Source organism: Rhineura floridana, chromosome 11 (assembly GCF_030035675.1).
Source record: "Rhineura floridana isolate rRhiFlo1 chromosome 11, rRhiFlo1.hap2, whole genome shotgun sequence".
Taxonomy (NCBI): domain Eukaryota; kingdom Metazoa; phylum Chordata; class Lepidosauria; order Squamata; family Rhineuridae; genus Rhineura; species Rhineura floridana.
In genome coordinates, this window is record NC_084490.1 from 21,712,887 (window position 1) to 21,730,364 (window position 17,478).

The 17,478-nt window shown below is 45.2% G+C and overlaps 1 protein-coding gene across 9 annotated transcripts in view; it reads left to right on the forward strand.

Annotated features, from left to right (window-relative positions):
* TULP2 (TUB like protein 2) overlaps nucleotides 1-10,770 on the forward strand; it is a 38,751-nt gene extending 27,981 nt beyond the window's left edge. For all 9 annotated transcript variants that reach the window (XM_061592172.1, XM_061592173.1, XM_061592165.1 and 6 more), the window contains 7 exons: nucleotides 1,744-1,880; nucleotides 3,994-4,176; nucleotides 6,135-6,247; nucleotides 7,269-7,383; nucleotides 8,070-8,168; nucleotides 8,290-8,461; nucleotides 9,969-10,770. In XM_061592172.1, the coding sequence (XP_061448156.1) occupies nucleotides 1,744-1,880; nucleotides 3,994-4,176; nucleotides 6,135-6,247; nucleotides 7,269-7,383; nucleotides 8,070-8,168; nucleotides 8,290-8,461; nucleotides 9,969-10,102 (953 nt within the window). In that variant the 3' untranslated portion in view covers nucleotides 10,103-10,770. The remainder of the gene's footprint in view (nucleotides 1-1,743; nucleotides 1,881-3,993; nucleotides 4,177-6,134; nucleotides 6,248-7,268; nucleotides 7,384-8,069; nucleotides 8,169-8,289; nucleotides 8,462-9,968) is intronic.
* The last annotated feature ends 6,708 nt before the right edge of the window (nucleotides 10,771-17,478 follow it).

A 17,478-nucleotide genomic window follows, 5' to 3' on the forward strand; every position in this document is an offset into this window, starting at 1 on the left:
AATTGTTTTATGTAATTTGTTCCAGTAATATACTCACAATAAATTACAACTAAGGAAGGGGAGGGGAATTAAGGGGTTGTATTCAATTAAGTCCTAATGAACCAAAGTCAGACACGTCTAGTCACTTCAGTGGGTCTACTCTGAGTAGGACTAGCATTGAATGCTTCCCAAGGCATCTCACAAAGACATACCATAGAAATGAAATGGAAATGGACTGCCTTCAAGTCGATCCCGGCTTATGGCGACCCTATGAATAGGGTTTTCATGGTAAGCGGTATTCAGAGGTGGTTTACCATTGCCTTCCTCTGAGGCTGAGAGGCAGTGACTGGACCAAGGTCACCCAGTGAGCTTCATGGCTGTGTGGGGATTCGAACCCTGGTCTCCCAGGTTGTAGTCCAACACTGACCTGGGGGACATAAGCACAGCCAAATTGGTTTAAGTTGCGTTCGTTAAGTGAATTGAGTAGAACATTGTCTAAACACATCTGTCTGTAGAAGTAAAAAGGGTAGAGACTTTGTTCTTTAAATGAAAGCTGAACATCAGGGAGGAACCTGAGTTACCCATAAAGGGGCCAGGTTGTTTGTTTAATTATTATTGTATTTATTATTACATTTATACCCCACCTTGCCTCCAAGGAACTCAGAAATGGCAATGGACTGCCTTCAAGTCGATCCTGACTTATGGTGACCCTATGAATAGGGTTTTCATTGGAAGCGGTATTCAGAGGGGGTTTACCATTGCCTCCCTCTGTGGCTAGTACTCCCCAGCTGGCTAGGGCCTGCTCAGCTTGCCACAGCTGCACAAGCCGGCCCCTTCCTTGTCCGCAGCTGCCAGCTGGGGGCAACAGGGCTCCTTGGGACTATGCAGCTTGCCCACGGCTGCAAGGTGGCAGAGCATGCAATGCCTGAGCCACTCACTGTGGGGATGATCTTTAGCTGGTCCTTTACACCCAGGAGACATGAGCAGGGATTTGAACTCACAGACTCTGGACTCCCAGCCAGGCTCTCCTCCCCACTGTGCTATACCAGCTTTGCCATAGAAATAAGTCTTCAGCCATGAGTCATAGAGATGGAGTGGGGAGGAACCTGAGCCCAAGAAGGCAGGAGAAGCCCAAAGGTGGGCCCTGTGATGAACCAGGCAGGCTCCCCCTGAATTCTGAGCAAGAGCAGTCCGCATCCTGAGAAACCTTAAGGGGAGTGAGTGAGAGAGGAGACTGTCACACTGTAAAACATAAGAATTTTTGTAATAACTTCTTTTAAAAAATACAAAGAAGTCTCATAGCTTAGATTTGTAGATTCTCTTGAGAGGATGGTACAGCAGAAGTAGGAGTCAGGATTTGTGGCTCTTCCACACAAGAGATGGAGGGTGCTTCCAGACAACCTGTTTATTGAGCATTCATCTTGATTTGTTTGCAGAGAAATTAGATTCCACTGGCTATTTAATGAGTATTCACTCAACCTTGTGTCGAAACAAGTGTTAACCCATATTTTCCAGTGCATTTTCCCATCACTTTCCATATCGCAAAAGGTCTGATCTTTTAGGGAAGCAGGGGTTTTTTTTGTACAAGAGCTCCCATCAACCATGCAATCTACATTTGCCAGTATGTCAGTGAATCCTACCTGAAAATGCAGACAGTCTGGAAGTGCCCTCAGTATAAAGAGGTAGAAGAGAATGAGGGGGAGGGAGGGGGAGGAGTGACTGGCCTCTGCCCCAATCCTTTGCAATCCTTCTTGTTCTTCTTAGGGTCTCCCACCAATGGAAGGAGAAGCCTGAGTGAGGAAGAGGACAAAGATGAAGGCGAAGATGATGAAGATGAAGACTTCAAGGACAAGGACCAAGACATCCTCATGTATTTCCGTGAGGAAATTGACCTGCCTGCTGTAAGAGGCTAAGGCTGAAATTGGGCATCCCTTTTCAAGTGTTTGAATGATCGCTCAGGAAACTTCCTCTGCACACACAAGATGTAGTTTTCCAGTGTAGGGCTGTGAACATACCATGCATGCACATTCCTTCCCCCAAAGAGTTTTAGTAATTTACCCCGCACAGAGCTACACCGTTAACAAACTACAGTTCCCAGGATTCTTTGGGGGAAGCCATGTGTGCTTTAAATGTATGGTGCATATGCAGCCACCGCTCATCTTCCTTGCTAATGTGGAAGAAAGCACTCCTTCCACTCGTTTTTCCCAGTTGCTTCCCCCTTCTGTCCTGCAAGTAGACTCAGGTGCTTTTCTATAGGTATGCTAGGCCATCCAAATGCCATTTCCTTAATTGTCTCCCATCCCTGTTTTCTAAAGATTCAGGAAAGTATTGTCAGTTTCACCAGAAAAGGCAGGGATGGGGTGTGGGTGAAGAGAAATAATGCATTCGTGCAATTGATAATGTTTTCTCCCCTAACCTTATTAGTCACTAGAGAGCAGAGAAGAGTGATGGAAACTAGCCTCAGTGTCATCGATAAGCTTTCCCTCATGGGACTTTGGTATAGGAAGAAGTCAAAAGGTGAAAAAAGGCACTCACAAGTGTGTGTGACTCTGGAAAAAGTGGTGGGCAAAGGACCTAAAAATGGATTCAGATGGAACACATCTGTTGTTCTGCTGCTCCCTCAAAGAGATGGCAGGGGCTCCTTTGTGCTACAAACTCAAACAGGGTCTAAAACTGGTTCAGCACCTTGGACAGCTCCTTTAAAGTACAGACTAAAAACCCAGAGCGGATTCACTGCCCCACTGACATCAGAGCCACCAGTCTCCACTGACTAATAGTTTCTGCTAATGTACCTTGGGAACTATGGTTCTTCTGTGAGTTTGCTGAGGATTCCCTGTTAGAGCTCCTTTAGCCTTGGAGTGGGTAAACTGTTGTGATGGATCAGGCCCCATTTGAGGATTTCCCTAGAATGTACCCTCGTATTTAGAAAGCCACAGGCTTTGCAGGTAACTAAGTGCAACATTCCGCTCAGAACAGTGAACACTCAGATACGAAGATTCCCAGTTGAGTGTTAGACACACATAAATATTTTTATACCAGGAATTATTTTCTGAAATCAAACTTAGTGATGATAATTCACTTTACTAGCAAAATATGAATCTTATAGAAAAAAGCCTAACATAAGGTAAGTACAAGAATACAGAAATCATAGCACTGATAATACTTAAGCAAATAATTGTGGCTTCTCAGATTTATTTAATGCAAGCAGTGAGTTTTCTGCAAAAAGATCCAAACTAATATCAGCAGCTTGCCTTTTATACATTATATAGGCACGATGGGAGTTGTAGTCCAACAACTTATTGAGGGCCATAGTTTTCCCCATGCTTTAGCCTGTCACAGAATTATGATCTCCAGGATTCCATGCGTTAGAAGCCACGACATTTGTGGTGTAGACACTCCACGCATAAAAGCAAAGAGCCCAGCAGGTAGTCGGAGGAAATAACTGTTGCTCTTGGTTGAGTTTCCATGCCTCATTCCTCACCCAGACACCTCCACAGGGTTACATTGGGTAGGAAAGAGAGAAGACAGAAAAGTCTGGAGAGCTGCCTACCATCTAGCGCCTGGCATTGCAGCTGAGGTGGCCTCTTCCTCCTTCAGCTGCCACTGGAAAGAGCCATAGCTCAGTGGGAGAGCATGTGCCTTGCGTGCAGATGGTCCCAAGTTCAATCCCCAACATCTCCAGATAGGGCTGGAGAGACTTCCTGCCTGAAACCCTGAAGAGCTACTGCCAGTCAATGCAGACAGTACTGAGCTAGATGAACTAATAGTCTGACTCAGTAGAAGACAGCTCCCTATGTTCACAGGGCAACCTAAGGACCATCTTGCCCGAAGGGGCGGAGAGATCTAGTTATCAAAAAGCATTTCCCCCCCTTGTAGCTTGTCTTGGTTGTTTTATATCATTCTAATGGATGCTTATTGTTCTCATAGTTCCATGTAAACTGCTTGGTGAAATTCGCACAAAAAGTGATATATAGTTTAAATAAACAGACCATCATTATTTCCACCTTCCCCCAGTCTCCAAATGAGGAATCCAGCACCTCTTTGTCCCTCAATTTGGACGACCTAGAAGCATTTGTACTGAAATCCGCTCCTCAAGGCAGCACAATCCAGTGTCGCATCACACGGGACCGGAAAGGGATGGACAAGGGCATCTTCCCCTTCTACTACCTGCATCTTGAGATGGAAAATGGAAGGAAGGTAGGATGTCCCAGGGACCATGGGATGTTGGAGGGCAGAGAGGGAGCTCTGGCCTTATGAGGCCCCCTCCCTGCTACGATGGATAACTTCTGTGGCCCTGGCCTTACCAATGTCAGAGTAATGTTAATAGAGGCAAGAAGGTAGCATCATACCTCTGAAATGGAGTGGGAGCTGGGGCAGGTGGGAGAGACATATGCAAGCCCTAGAGCTGATATATGTATTGTCTCTCCTCTTGGAAACAATAGGATTGGCATCATTTAAATCTCCCCCCCTCCAAAAAAAAAACAGTGGTAGGGTGGGGGGAAGTGCCACTCCACCTTCCCTTCTGCCACAAGTCCAGCAGCCTGTGGCATTTTGCCCACCTTTGGTTCTCCATTCTCTTACACACACACAACCCTTTAGATTGCTCTGTCAGTGATGATCATTCACAACCCCAGTAATTGGTGATAACTCTGCCATCCTAGCCGAGAGAATTAACTCCTGTTGCGGGAGAGGAAACCACCGTCCTCCTTCATATCCAAACAGATAAGAATCCAATTTCTTCATCAGTTCTAATTACTTCTGGAGTCCTCCTTTGAAATGGTTTTTGCTGTAGGATTAACTACCCTTAGGCCAGAATGTCCTGGGAGTCTCCTCAGGCACTAAACAGTATTATTGCTTCTGAAATATGTTTAGACAGGAGGAGTTCTAGCAAACATTCAGATAAAGGGAGTCTAATAAATGTGGATTTGCTACTAAAGCACTATATGTGCCCTAGATGGTTTAGTTTGACAGCAGGGATGTAAGGATCTGTCCATTCCAGTTCTCCCAGTTCCTCATTTGTCCTGTTATCCATATTGCTGCAGCAATTTGTGATTTTTCTTTAAATCCTCATAAAAATTCTTCAGCATTTTGGTTTGAGTTTCTGCTGATAAACACATTTTTGTCTGCTGTTTTGACTAATGTACACATTTTTATAAGCAGTTTCTCCTAACACAATGTATTTTTGCATGCTATTTTCACTAATTCATTTTTATACACATCTTCCCCTAACACATGCATTTTTGTAAAAATGGTTTGGTTGGAGAACTGCATTGCAAAATTCAGATAAGTGCAAATTTTGAAGTTGGCTGTGTTTCGGTTCTCATATTGTTTCAGAAAGTGCAAATTCGATCAATTCCTGCTTTAAATGCAAAGTGAATAAAATTTCTCCCCATCCCTACTTGACAGACAGTCATTATTGTTAAGGGGCCATCCTTCTTTCCCAATTTTAAACTGTAGCTGAGTGGGAGAGTGCAAGCTCTGCATGCAGAAGGTCCCTGGCCACTCTAGGCAGGGCCGCTAAAGACCCTTGCTTGAAATCCAGAGAGCCGCTGCCTGTTAGCGTAGAAAGTAATGACAGACTAGATGGATCAATGTTCTCAAAAGATTGCAACAGGCTACAGATGAGAAAGCTGCCTATAGGGATATTGTGTAAGCTCCTATAGCTAATTACTCCAGGAGGAGGTGCAGTTCATACCACATCCTGCGATTTGAAATTGTTTAGCAACTATTTTCTGGGTTTGATTTCCAAGATACTTCACTGAAGGTGCTAAAGTCTTTCTGCAATTATTCTGGATGGAAGGTAAAGGTAAAGGTGTCCCCACGCTTATAGTGCGAGTTGTTTCCGACTCTTAGGGTAACGTCTTGCGACATTTACTAGGCAGACCGTATATATGGGGTGGGATGGAAGTGATGGCTTTAAACAGGGAGGGAGCACCTGTGGCCTTCCAGACGTTGTTGGACCTCTAGCCTTCATCAGCTCCAGCCAGCCTGGCCACTGGTAAGGGATGATGGGAGCTGTAGTCCAACAAACACCTAGAGGTTTCCCATCCGAACTGTAGAGATATGTGTGGATCAAGAAAAGGGATGCTGGCAAATAAGGAGGGAGGCAGGCCAGGAAACATCCTCATTGACCGCTGCTATGTATTCTCCTTTAGCGATTCATCATGTCTGGACGGAAGAGGAAAAAAAGCAAGACCTCCAATTACCTCATTTCCCTGGACCCCATTGATCTGTCACGGGATGGAGAGAACTACATTGGAAAAGTCAGGTGTGTCTGTTTGCAACCCTATCTTGTGCTAGCAGGGCCATGGCTCAGTGGTAGAGCTAGGATGCAATCCTAAACCCACTTACCTGGGAGTAGGCCCCACTGAATTCAATAGAACTTACTTCTGAGTTGACATGGTTAAGATCTATCACATTGTTAATCTGGTAGTTTGGGTGCTTTGCAAGCCAATGGTCCCAGGTTCAGTCCCTGCCTTCTCTAACTAAACAAGCTATCAGGAAACAGGTGATGTGAAAGGCCTCTACCTGAGACCCTAGAGGGCCACTTCCGGTCAAGAGAATACAACACTGGACTAGATAAATACAAACAGTACGCTGCCATATAAGGCAGCTCCCTATGTTCTAGGACAGGTGAGGAACCTCTGATCCAAGTTGGCCCATGAGGCCATTTTCCCCAAACGCTGGGGACTGCAGTTTGTTAAGGATGCTGGGAACTGCGGCTCTGTGGAGGTAAACTACAGTTCCCAGTATTCTTTCAGGGGGAAGGGTGCTTTAAATGTATGATCTGTATATGCTACAACCTTCCTTTTTCTTTTGTTTCAATAAACGCTCAACCATTACAAAGTTCCCATCAGCATGAAACTGTACTAACCTATCTGTGTTGAACATCTCTGTCTGTACAAGGGTTCTGTTTTTCCCTGGACAATCCACTTCCAGCATTTTCACCAACAGGGTATGTCTGCACTACTCTTTTTAAAAAGCAGCTTCAAAGTGGTTTAGTTGCCACAGCTTCCTCCAAACCAGTATAGTTTTCTGAGGGTTCTTGGTTGCAAATTACTGCCTCTTAACAGAACTGCAGTTCCCAGTTCCTTTGGCTGAAAAGCATGAATGCTTTTGGGATGCTGCATTTGAGTTTGATGTGTTTTGGTTCTTCATTTGATTTGTCCTGATGTTTTTCTGTTGGGTTTAGGATTTTTTCTTTGTTTGTTGGGGGTGATGGGTAGGTTGAAGATGATAAGGCAGGTATAACATGTCTAAAATAAGCATTTCCCCCCATCTGCTTCTAGATCCAACGTGCTGGGAACCAAATTTACTGTGTTTGACAACGGGATCAACCCAGATAAAAAAACTTTTGTTCCAGAAACAGCCCAGCTGCGGCAAGAGCTAGTAGCTGTTTGCTATGTAAGCTTAAATTGAGAGTGGCCATTGTTGGGGTGACAGCAATAAGAAAGCACACACACCCCGATCCAAAAGACACACTGCCAACTAGAGTACACAATACTGCTACTGAGCACTGACCTGCATAAGGCAGCATCATACATTTATACGATGCTGCCTTTATTGCAGGGACAGGGAATCTGTTGTCCTCCAAATGTTGTTGGACTGCAGCTCCCATCACCCCTGACCATTGGCCATGCTGGCTGGCGCTGATGGGAATTGGAGTCCAACAACATCTGGAAGGCCACAGTTTCCCCATCCCTGCTTTATTAGGAGCCTCTGGCCACTTGTGGTGGTTTCCTCTCTCTTTTGGTATGGAGCAGTTTTGATGGGGCTACACGACAGATCCTCTAAACAAAGTGAGAATGTTGGGTTCTTTTTAAGCTTATATCCTAAGGATTTGTCCACTGCATTGCACACAGACAAAGGAAGGGCCGCAGCTCAGTGGCAGAGCAGCTGCTTTGTATGTAGAAGGTCCCAGGTTCCATCCCTGGCATCTGAGACCCCTGTCTGAAACCCTGGAGGGCTGCTGCCACCCAGAGTAGACACTCTATTCATAGAGTTCAAAGTGCTACATAAATGCACAACGAAGTGTCAGTAGCAACCCAATGGCAGAAGTTATTTCTTTTCTCCCTTCCTTGCCCTCCTAGGAAACCAACGTACTGGGATTCAGGGGCCCACGGAAAATGACAGTCATAATTCCTGCTATGAACTCAGAGAATGAGAGGATCTGCATCCAGCCTAAAAATGTGAGTGGTTCACTGTTCCATGGAGGCTGGCAGCCTCCCTTCTCGATGTACTTCCACAGGCAAAGCCAGCAGCATAAAACATCCATATGTGTGTCTGATGGGTATGTTTGTGTGTCTACAGGAGCATGAGACCTTACTGACCCGATACCAGAACAGGAACATGCAGAACCTGATCAAACTCCAGAACAAGATGCCGGCTTGGAACGAGGAGACCCAGTCGTATGTGCTCAACTTCCACGGGCGCGTCACACAGCCCTCTGTGAAGAACTTCCAAATTATCTCAGAAGAAGACCGTGAGTAGCCGGCAGAGTTACGGGGATGTGACTCAAGGAAGATGTTTTGCAGCTTAAGGCTAGTACTTGTTTACTAAAAACTAGGTCCAATTGAATCAAATATGCTTAGGACTGCTGCCTTCATCTGTGCTGTGCGAGGGATTCTCTGGTATGGCTTCCTCAACGTGATGCCCTCCAGATGCTGTTAAACTGACAGCTCCCATCAGCCCCAGCCAGTGTGGCAATAGTTAGGGATGCTGGAGAATTCCCACAATTCGCATGTTCATCCAAGGTGAGGAACAGAAATCATGCAAAGGAACACAAGCAGTGTTCACTATCATTGTTTTTTAATGGGCAAACTTTGCATAAATAAAGTCTGCATTGTTTTTTATGTTTCCCTTCCACTGAGATTAATTACATAATTAATTAGATAAGTTTCAGCCATAACAGATAGCAAGATGAATAATGTGTAGGTTTTAGCCAAAGCTGAGGTATAGCGGAACGGAAGCAGCACTTATTGTGATGAACCCAGGACAAAAATCACTGCTTCCTAGTTATAGTCCAAAACATGTGGGGGGCGCCAGGTTGGGGAAGGCTGTTCTGGTGTAACAGTCCCAGCCCAGTTACTGCTGCATCTGAGCAATGGACAAAAGCCTTTGGCAAACAGCTGCTCTTGACAGGACACAGATTTAATGTGCAAGTTACATAGGGCAGCCTTTGAGTCCCCAGATGTTGTTGGACTACAACTCTCATCAGCCCCAGCCATCATGGCCAATGGTCAGGAATGATGGGACAGCTAGCATGGCCAATGGTCAGGAATGATGGGACAGCTAGCATGGCCAATGGTCAGGAATGATGGGAATTGTTGTCCAGCAACATCTAGGGACCCAAAGGTTGGGAAAGGCTGGCATAGGATATTATTCAATGTGAGTCCTACTCATAGATCCATTGAAGTTAATAGACATGACAGGCTCATTAATTTCAGTGAGTCTAATCTGAGTAGGACTTCGTTGTATACAGCCCATATTTACTGGAACAGGTTGTGCAAACATTGGCTGGGGCAGACACAGCTTTGGTTCCCCATGAGGATCCCAGTCTGACCAGATACCTCTCTCCACCAAGCTCCATGGGTATAAGTAAAACATCTAACCACCTCCACGTGCCTGCCCACCCATCTATCAGTCATTCTTCAAAAAAGCATGCCCAGTGCCTTCCTCTCTCAAAGATACACATCCCTCCCCCTGTCTATTGGTGCCTGAAGAACGGTTTGGGCAAAAGTTGGATCTATGCAACAGAATAGAGGGTGGGATATGTAACTTTGAGACAGGAGGGCATTGGGCATGTTTATTTGAAGAACAGATGATAGATGGGTGGGCAGGCCAGTGGGAGTTGTAAGTTGCAGGCCGGTGGGTGGAGGAACAGTGTAGGTGTCTTCAATTGCAAGCTTAGCAACAGCCATTATAAATAGGAGTTTGCTATGAAACCTCCTCTTTGTTTAACTTGTGGGGTTTTTTCTCCCTGTTCTCAGCTGACCACATTGTGCTACAGTTTGGTCGTGTGGCACCTGATGTGTTCACCATGGATTACCGATTTCCTCTCTGTGCAGTTCAGGCCTTTGCCATCTGCCTGTCCAGCTTTGATGGGAAACTTGCTTGCGAATAGAGGGCCATCCTGCCAATTCCTGACATCCAACCTCTGTGGCTTTGCCCCAGATTGCTTCCTGCTGCTTCGTAAAACTGGACATTATCTGTTTTGCTTTCAGTATTGCCCAACTTTTACCTCCGACCTTCCCGTCTTTTGTCAGGGTGGACCTCCACATGACCTGTTACCGTCAAGCTGGCATGTGATATCCCTTTGTTCCTCCCCATTTGAATCCCTACAAGCCATTTCCTGCCAAGGTATCCTCACCATTTCCTATAACCCCTGACCTTTGACTTTCCTCCCCCTTCTGGTGTGGTTCTGATTTTTCATTTGCTCTGACTCCCCCCCCCCCACTTTGCAACCCGATTGCCGACCTATGTCCCTTAACCTTTGAACTTCACTACTTTGGTTAAGGCTTGTTAGGTCCTAACTCCCACTCCCCTTCAAAACTAAAACGTTAGTATCCATCTACAGAAGAAACATACCATCTCACTGGATGTGGACCATCGCTCCGTTATTGAAGAAACAACAAAACATTTGAAGAAACAGCAAATTCTGCCAGCTTCATGAATTCAGAACAAGGGAAGGGGCAGCCATTTTGAAACTATGGGCTGAAGCTGCAACCCCACCTGTCTTCCCTTCTCTATCAGATTGGGTAATAGATTGGAAATAAAGCTTACCCAGAGATCGTACCGGCTGGTTGACTTGTCCTTGGGAGCAGGTGGGGCTCTTTCCAGGACAATCTGCTTCTGGAAGGGATGGCCAATTCGGTTGGGGGTTCTAAACTCCCCTTCATCACATCTCTGCCTCCATCTTCCCCATAACCAAAGACACTGGTTTATATTGTGTTGATTATATAAGATATCTTATCTTAATATATAATATTTTTCTAAGCATCATGCTACCTGTGAACACTCCTACGCAGGCCCGCACCTGCACAGAAGCGTTCACCAGTAGTGTGATGCTGTGAGGTGAGGCTAGGTGGGGTAGCGATGGCAACAGTGCATGAGGTGTCCGGTGGTGGTGCATGGGTGAGGGAGAGAGGAAGAGGTAGCTGTACTGGCTGGCCCTGGCCCTCAGTGGGTGGGTTGGTGGAGGGGAAGGGAGACCTGTGGGGGGAGGGAGGGTGACCCAGGGAGAGGAGGCGGAAGAGAGTGATCCATGGGAGGAGGGAGAGTGACCTGTGGGGAGTGGAAGGAAGGGCAACCCATGAGGGGAGTGCTGGCAACCCATGGGAGGGGGGGCAGATGTGCTGGCAGCCCATGGGGGAGGGGGAGCGCTGGAGACCTGTGAGGGAAGGGGCGTGCTGGCAACCCATGGAAGGGAGCACTGGTGATATTAGGTGGGGTTGGCAAGCGAAGTGAGCAGGGGCTGAGCAGCGAGTAATTATACATTTATGTAAGGAGACATTGAGGACAGCAGATTGCCCACCTGTGATTTATAATATGGCCACTACTGAACATCAAACACTGGGATGTAGCTTACAGAGTAGTATCCACTACACCCAACAGATCCTCTGTGTGTGTACACACATACATAGATATATACCAAATCTCTAACTTCCAAGATGACAGAGATTGGTTTAAGAAGCTGAAAAATATCCAATTACGCCTCAAAGATTAGTAATTCCCACGGAAAGCAATGGAGCTAAACTTGTTGCTTGTTCTCATGACTAACTTGTTCCACTGTTTTAGTTGCAGCATGCAGCCCAATGCTATCTGAGTTTACACAGAAGCAAGTCTCGCTGTGTTCAGTGGGACTTACTGCTAGGTAAGTATGCATAGGATCACAGCCTCACCGACAATACACTTCAGCTGGATCTGAACCTAGATACACAGATCAAAGGAAAAAGAGCAGGAACAGGATTGAAGGGAAGGGCTACGGCTCTGTGGTAGAGCACCTGCTTTGCATGCAAAAGGTCCCAGGTTCATTCCCCAGCATCTCCAGGTAGGGCTGGGAGAGACCCCTGTCTGAAACCCTGGACAGATGCTGCCAATCGGTGTAGACAGTACTGACCCAGGTGGGCCAGTATACTGACTGCATAATTATGTCTATACCAGTTTTACTCCAGTAGTTAGTCAGGCCAGCACACATCCCTACCTCATGGCTTTACGCTATGCCCTTGCATCACTTCATGATCACGAATATCCTAGCACTGGCTGCCATGTTCTTAAGATATCTAAACATTCATAATTTCAGGAGGAAGTACATTGACTAGTACTGGGATGCTGCTGGCCCCTGGGAACAGCAAATAATTGTTCAGGGCCTGTGATGAAAGGAGGAAAGAAGAGGTGGCAAAAAAAACAGAGGATTGGTAGGCCAGCTGGAGTAGTTGGCAGACCTAAAATAGTCTGTGGGCCCACCTGGAAGTTAAGGGTGTTTTCAGACCCTCATTATTTTTGGGTGGAATTCAGTCACACACTGACAAATTCAGGTTGAGCAGTTCAAGTTGATGGGGAGGTCTTGCGCAACAAACCCGCTTCCCCAAAATAACAGACTTTTTGCAATAAGAAAAGTGATGGGGAAATGCACTGAAAAATGTATGATAATACTTGCTTGACACAATGCCATCTAGGGTAGAAACATACTCACTGGTCTGCCTGTTCTAGTGCGTCTCTACCCCCTTCTTTTGAAACCAGGGGCACACGATGCTAGCTATAGCCCACCCTTTTTATTGTAAAACTGCTGGGTGCGTTTGAGTGCATTTGTGTTTTTTAAATTCAACTTCAAACAGATTTTGCAACAAAGTGGCAGATCAACCCATTTCCCCTCCAGGTGTGGCCAATGGGAATGCTCTGCTGTAGGCGATTTGTGTGTTCACAGTGTACAACTCCACATCAACAAATCAGGATGATTGCTCAATAAACAGGTTATTTGAAAGCCACCTAAATCATGCTTTGAGGTCCTTAGTGGGCAGCATCCAGGGAAGCAAATAAGACTGACCTCGACCAACATTGTGAGGGGAAGGAGACACACAAGCAAAGCTTCCTGAACTCTGTAAAATGTGGCAGGTTTTACATTCCAGCTCCTTTCCCAATCTGTGATGCATGTTTGGCGCAATCAGGAAGAAGTGGGATCTGTCAACTGTTCCCATCTCCCTAGCAAGGCCCGCCCGTTGAAAAGCATTGTAATTTATATAACAGTGCACAACTTAAACTTACTTACTTGCATGAATTTGTAAGAGGTGCCGGACGGAGGTGTTCCAGTGCTTTCCTTGGGCTACAGGTGCAACAACAGTGTCAGATGTGCAGCGCCATTTATGGAGTATGTGAGCCAGGTGCAACTTCTGGATCCATAAGATTTCATTTCCCAGCCACCCACGCTGGCTGTTGAAAAGAATAAGATTAAAGGAAAGAGCCATTATTATAAGATTAGGGAGAAAGTTCCCTGGGGGTTTTCATACAAAAGGTTCAAGATGGCTAACGTCATAGCTTGGCACAGGCTTTATACTTAGTAATGGGATGTTGCAAAGTGCACTTCAACAGTGGCTTCCCCTTATTTGAATTAACCTTCTGTAAGGGCCTCTGCAGATATCCTTTTTATTGTTCATTCATGATTATTTGTGCTCATGATGGTATCGGGGCAGTTATACACAATCCTGCTTGTTCAATACTGTTTGCACCTGCAAAGAGTTGGGGGCAGAGAGATTTTTTTCCCCCCATAAGTGCACAACCTGCAGCTTCCTGCTGAAATCCTGTAACTTTTCATATGACAAATATTCCGGGTAGTTTTTTTGTCCTGCTTTTGTTGCACTCTAACTTAAGAATGCTCCTCCAGATGACACTAATGCGGTAACATTGGGGAGGCACTGCAGAACAATTGACAAAGCTGAATGATGTGTGGATGGCCAAGTATAAGTCCACCACCAATGCACTATCATCGTGTCAATGACATGCTGCAGAATATACCTGCCAAATATAAAAAAAACCATACTGGAGGGGCCTTATGTTCTCATAGAAGTATTTGTTTAAGTTTTCATTGTGCTCTTAATCACAATGAGGTGTGAATGAAAAAAATTATCGATTTCAGTGCCCTGCTGTTAACAGCAGAAGTAATATACAAGTTCCAGATCAAAACATTACAAAAAAAAAGAGCTTCACAAAATTGTGAGACTTTGCAGCAGGAAGTCGGCAGCTTTGGTTCTTTTATGGATGTGGCGTGATGGGGAAAGGCTCTTCTTGGAGCTTCTGGCAACACCCCTGTTTTTAAGGCAAGGGAGTCTTGCCAGAAAAACAGATGGTACCTGATGGTAGAGAACACATCCCATTCTTCTAGGGAGAAGCTGGACAAATAACAAAGCAGGGATAAGAGATAGCATCTCCCAACCACCCTGCTTCAGAGTGGGTGGAGAGGAACAAGGAAAAAGAAGAAACAAATTGCTGCTGGCCCAGCAAGGCGTTGGAGCCGGCAGTTGATGCCTCAGTATTCTTGGGCTCCACCCACGACTCTGTTTCGTAATGCAGACATTCCCAAAATGTGGTCCGTGGATCACCAGTGGCCAAAAGCTTCATTAAAGTGGTCCACAGCATGTCCACATAAAATATCCATATTGATTTTTCATTGTATTTTTATTGCTTCTTTTGGAACACAATAAAATACAACATGAGAATAAAAGAAGCAATAACAACACAATGAAAAATCATACAGCTTCTAACACAGTGCATTACAAGTGCTACAACAGTGGTAGGCTGCAGAGAAAGAATGACAGATCCTGTGCTTGGCAGCACTGCAAACACATCAATCAAAAAAATGGATCCACACACAGCATATCTTCATGACTTTTATATGGGATGACAACACCATTAATAAATCAGAACACATCAGTGGATACAGAAGTGAGGTGACCAATGATTTGATGTAGAGTTTGATGGCGATCCTTTGAAAAATTATGAGGATCCATGTTTTTGTGTCATGACAGTGCTGGGAAGCACCAGGTCCATGATTTTTACAATCCAGTCAATGGAGACAGGTGTGATATGTATTTTGATGGTAGCTGGGTGGGGATTCCCATTTAAAAAATCACGCACTTTCAAAAGGATCTGTTTTACTGGACCCATTGTTTACATATGTGCATGCATGCTTCTTCCCCCGCCCCTTCTCCTGACTCCTGTGGACCTTCATTTTCTCCCTCCTGGCTACTCAGTTTTTCTCCCCCCAGCCTCCCAGATCGCTCCCCTTTCCCTCCTGCCGTCTGGATCGCTCTGTTCAACTGCTCAGGTGCCAATAAAGCATATGGAGCTGAGAAAATGTCACTCTTCCAACTTTCTCCTTCGGTTCTATGGCCTTTTCAAGTAGGGGAAAGAAGCCACCCTCTGCATCTCATGACTGGAGGGTAGAGGCTTTTCGGGCATCAGGGGACGTTCTCACGGGTGTTATCGCACAGACAAGTGCCACATTGGCGACCTCAGGGTAAACAGCGATAGTAAACAAAGCTGGGAATGGGTGAGTTGATTGACATAGAAGTCATGGCTGGAGTCTGCATTTAGTCACAGTCTTAAGATGGAATGTAAGAGGAGGACATAGCAGACAAATGTGGCTTGTTAGGTCCTATGCAGGTTTCCGGTTGCACCAAAAGCTGCTGGGAAAATGGAACATACAATGGTTGACGTACCCATCTTTGAGAATATAAAATCCAGCTATCACTCAGGCCTATCACCATCCTTAGGCAAAACATGCAGGTTACTTAGTAGGTGGGAAATAGGAAAAAAGAGAAGCTAGACAACCCACAGAAGCCCCTTTCAAAATTGCCAACTTTAAAAATCAACACTGCTTAGAGACTTTTTATGTAACAAGCAACTAATAAATTGAAGTAATAATAATAATCCTACTTGTCTTAATTTGTTTGTCAACCTATTAAAGCACCAAACCAGGACCGATAAAAAGGCCAGAAACAATTTTAAAACTCCTTCCACTAGGATAGTGTTGGACACTTGCTTTGCCATTTCTCACTTCCACCCTTTTCTTCTAGACACATAAGTGCCGAAAAGAGAGGCATAAATGAAGATCCTTCAAGGAAACCACCCCTCTTTTGCCTCAAAGCCCTGTCGCAGCATCTTCAGATCCTATCAGGGTGAGGAGCATGTTGTGATTAATGGTGTAGGAAAAGTAATGCCCTTTACACATGCCCAGAAGCAAGTTCTTCATAGTGACTCTACACATTCTGTAGCGTGTTCCTCTCATAGAAACAGGGTCTAGGATTCAGTTAGGATGTCTGGGTTCCCTAGAAAAAAGGGAGCGGTGCAAAGGCCAGGGTAAAGAGGTGCATGCAGCATCTTCGTAATACACCTTCCATGGGAGGCACCTCTTTACCCTAGCTATGGGCAGTTAAGGTATCGTTGTGGGACCCACGTCTTCTGTTTTGTTAAATCAGTGCTGTGCTGCTTTTGCTTGGAATTGTTTCATTTGTTTTTGTAGTTGGATATGAACTGTTTTACTCGTTTCTAATTGCACGATTATATTGCTGTAACCCACCCTGGGATGCCATGGGGAAGGGCAGGTAAGAAATCAAATAACTAAATAAACGAATAAGGAAGATTAATTAATTAATTAAAATTATTTACCGCCTGCTGTTCGTCTCTAAGGTGATCGAAGCAGCGTACAGTAAAACACAATGAAATACATTATCGCTGTCACCATCCTCATCACCCCCGCCCCTTATTCATCACAAACAAGAGTCATTATCGGAGTTCACAGACACATTCCAGCCAGGCAAAAACAATTGGGGTGCAAAACAGGACCAGTGAGGGGTGTGATCTCAGGAGAGTTCCAAGGGCCGGCTAGAGAGGCCTGGAGGGCTGCATTTGGTCCCTGTGTTTGTGGTTCCCCAGTCCCCACCCATGGTCTATATGGAACCTCTAACCACACTCTTCTTTAAAAGGCCTTCTCCTGAAAGCTCAGTGGCAGAGCATCTGCTTTGCATGAGAAAGGTCCCAGGTTTAGTCTCTGACATCTCTGGCGTAGTGGTGAGAGTGTTGGACTACGACCTGGGAGACCAGGGTTCGAATCCCTACACAGCAGAGTTAGAATTAGGGATGGCCAAACCTGTAAATTCCAGGTTCCCTCAGTTTCTCATTGTTCCAATCTTAAATTCAGTTCTCCACCTTTACAGATTTGTTTGTGATTTTTTTTAAATTCCTCATGAAAAAACTGTAAGCCTTTTCATGCAAATTTCTAATACACTCTTGTATGCAATTTTGTCTAACATACACATTTTTGCAGAGCACCTTGTCCTGATATAATGCATTTCTGTATGTTCTTTTCACTAATATATGCATTTTAACGCATACTTGATCCCAGTATATGCACTTTTGTACATGTTACTTAGCTGGAGAACTGCACTGCAAAATTCAGAGAATTTCGACGGATGACTGTGTTTTGATTCATGTCTTCTTCTTTCA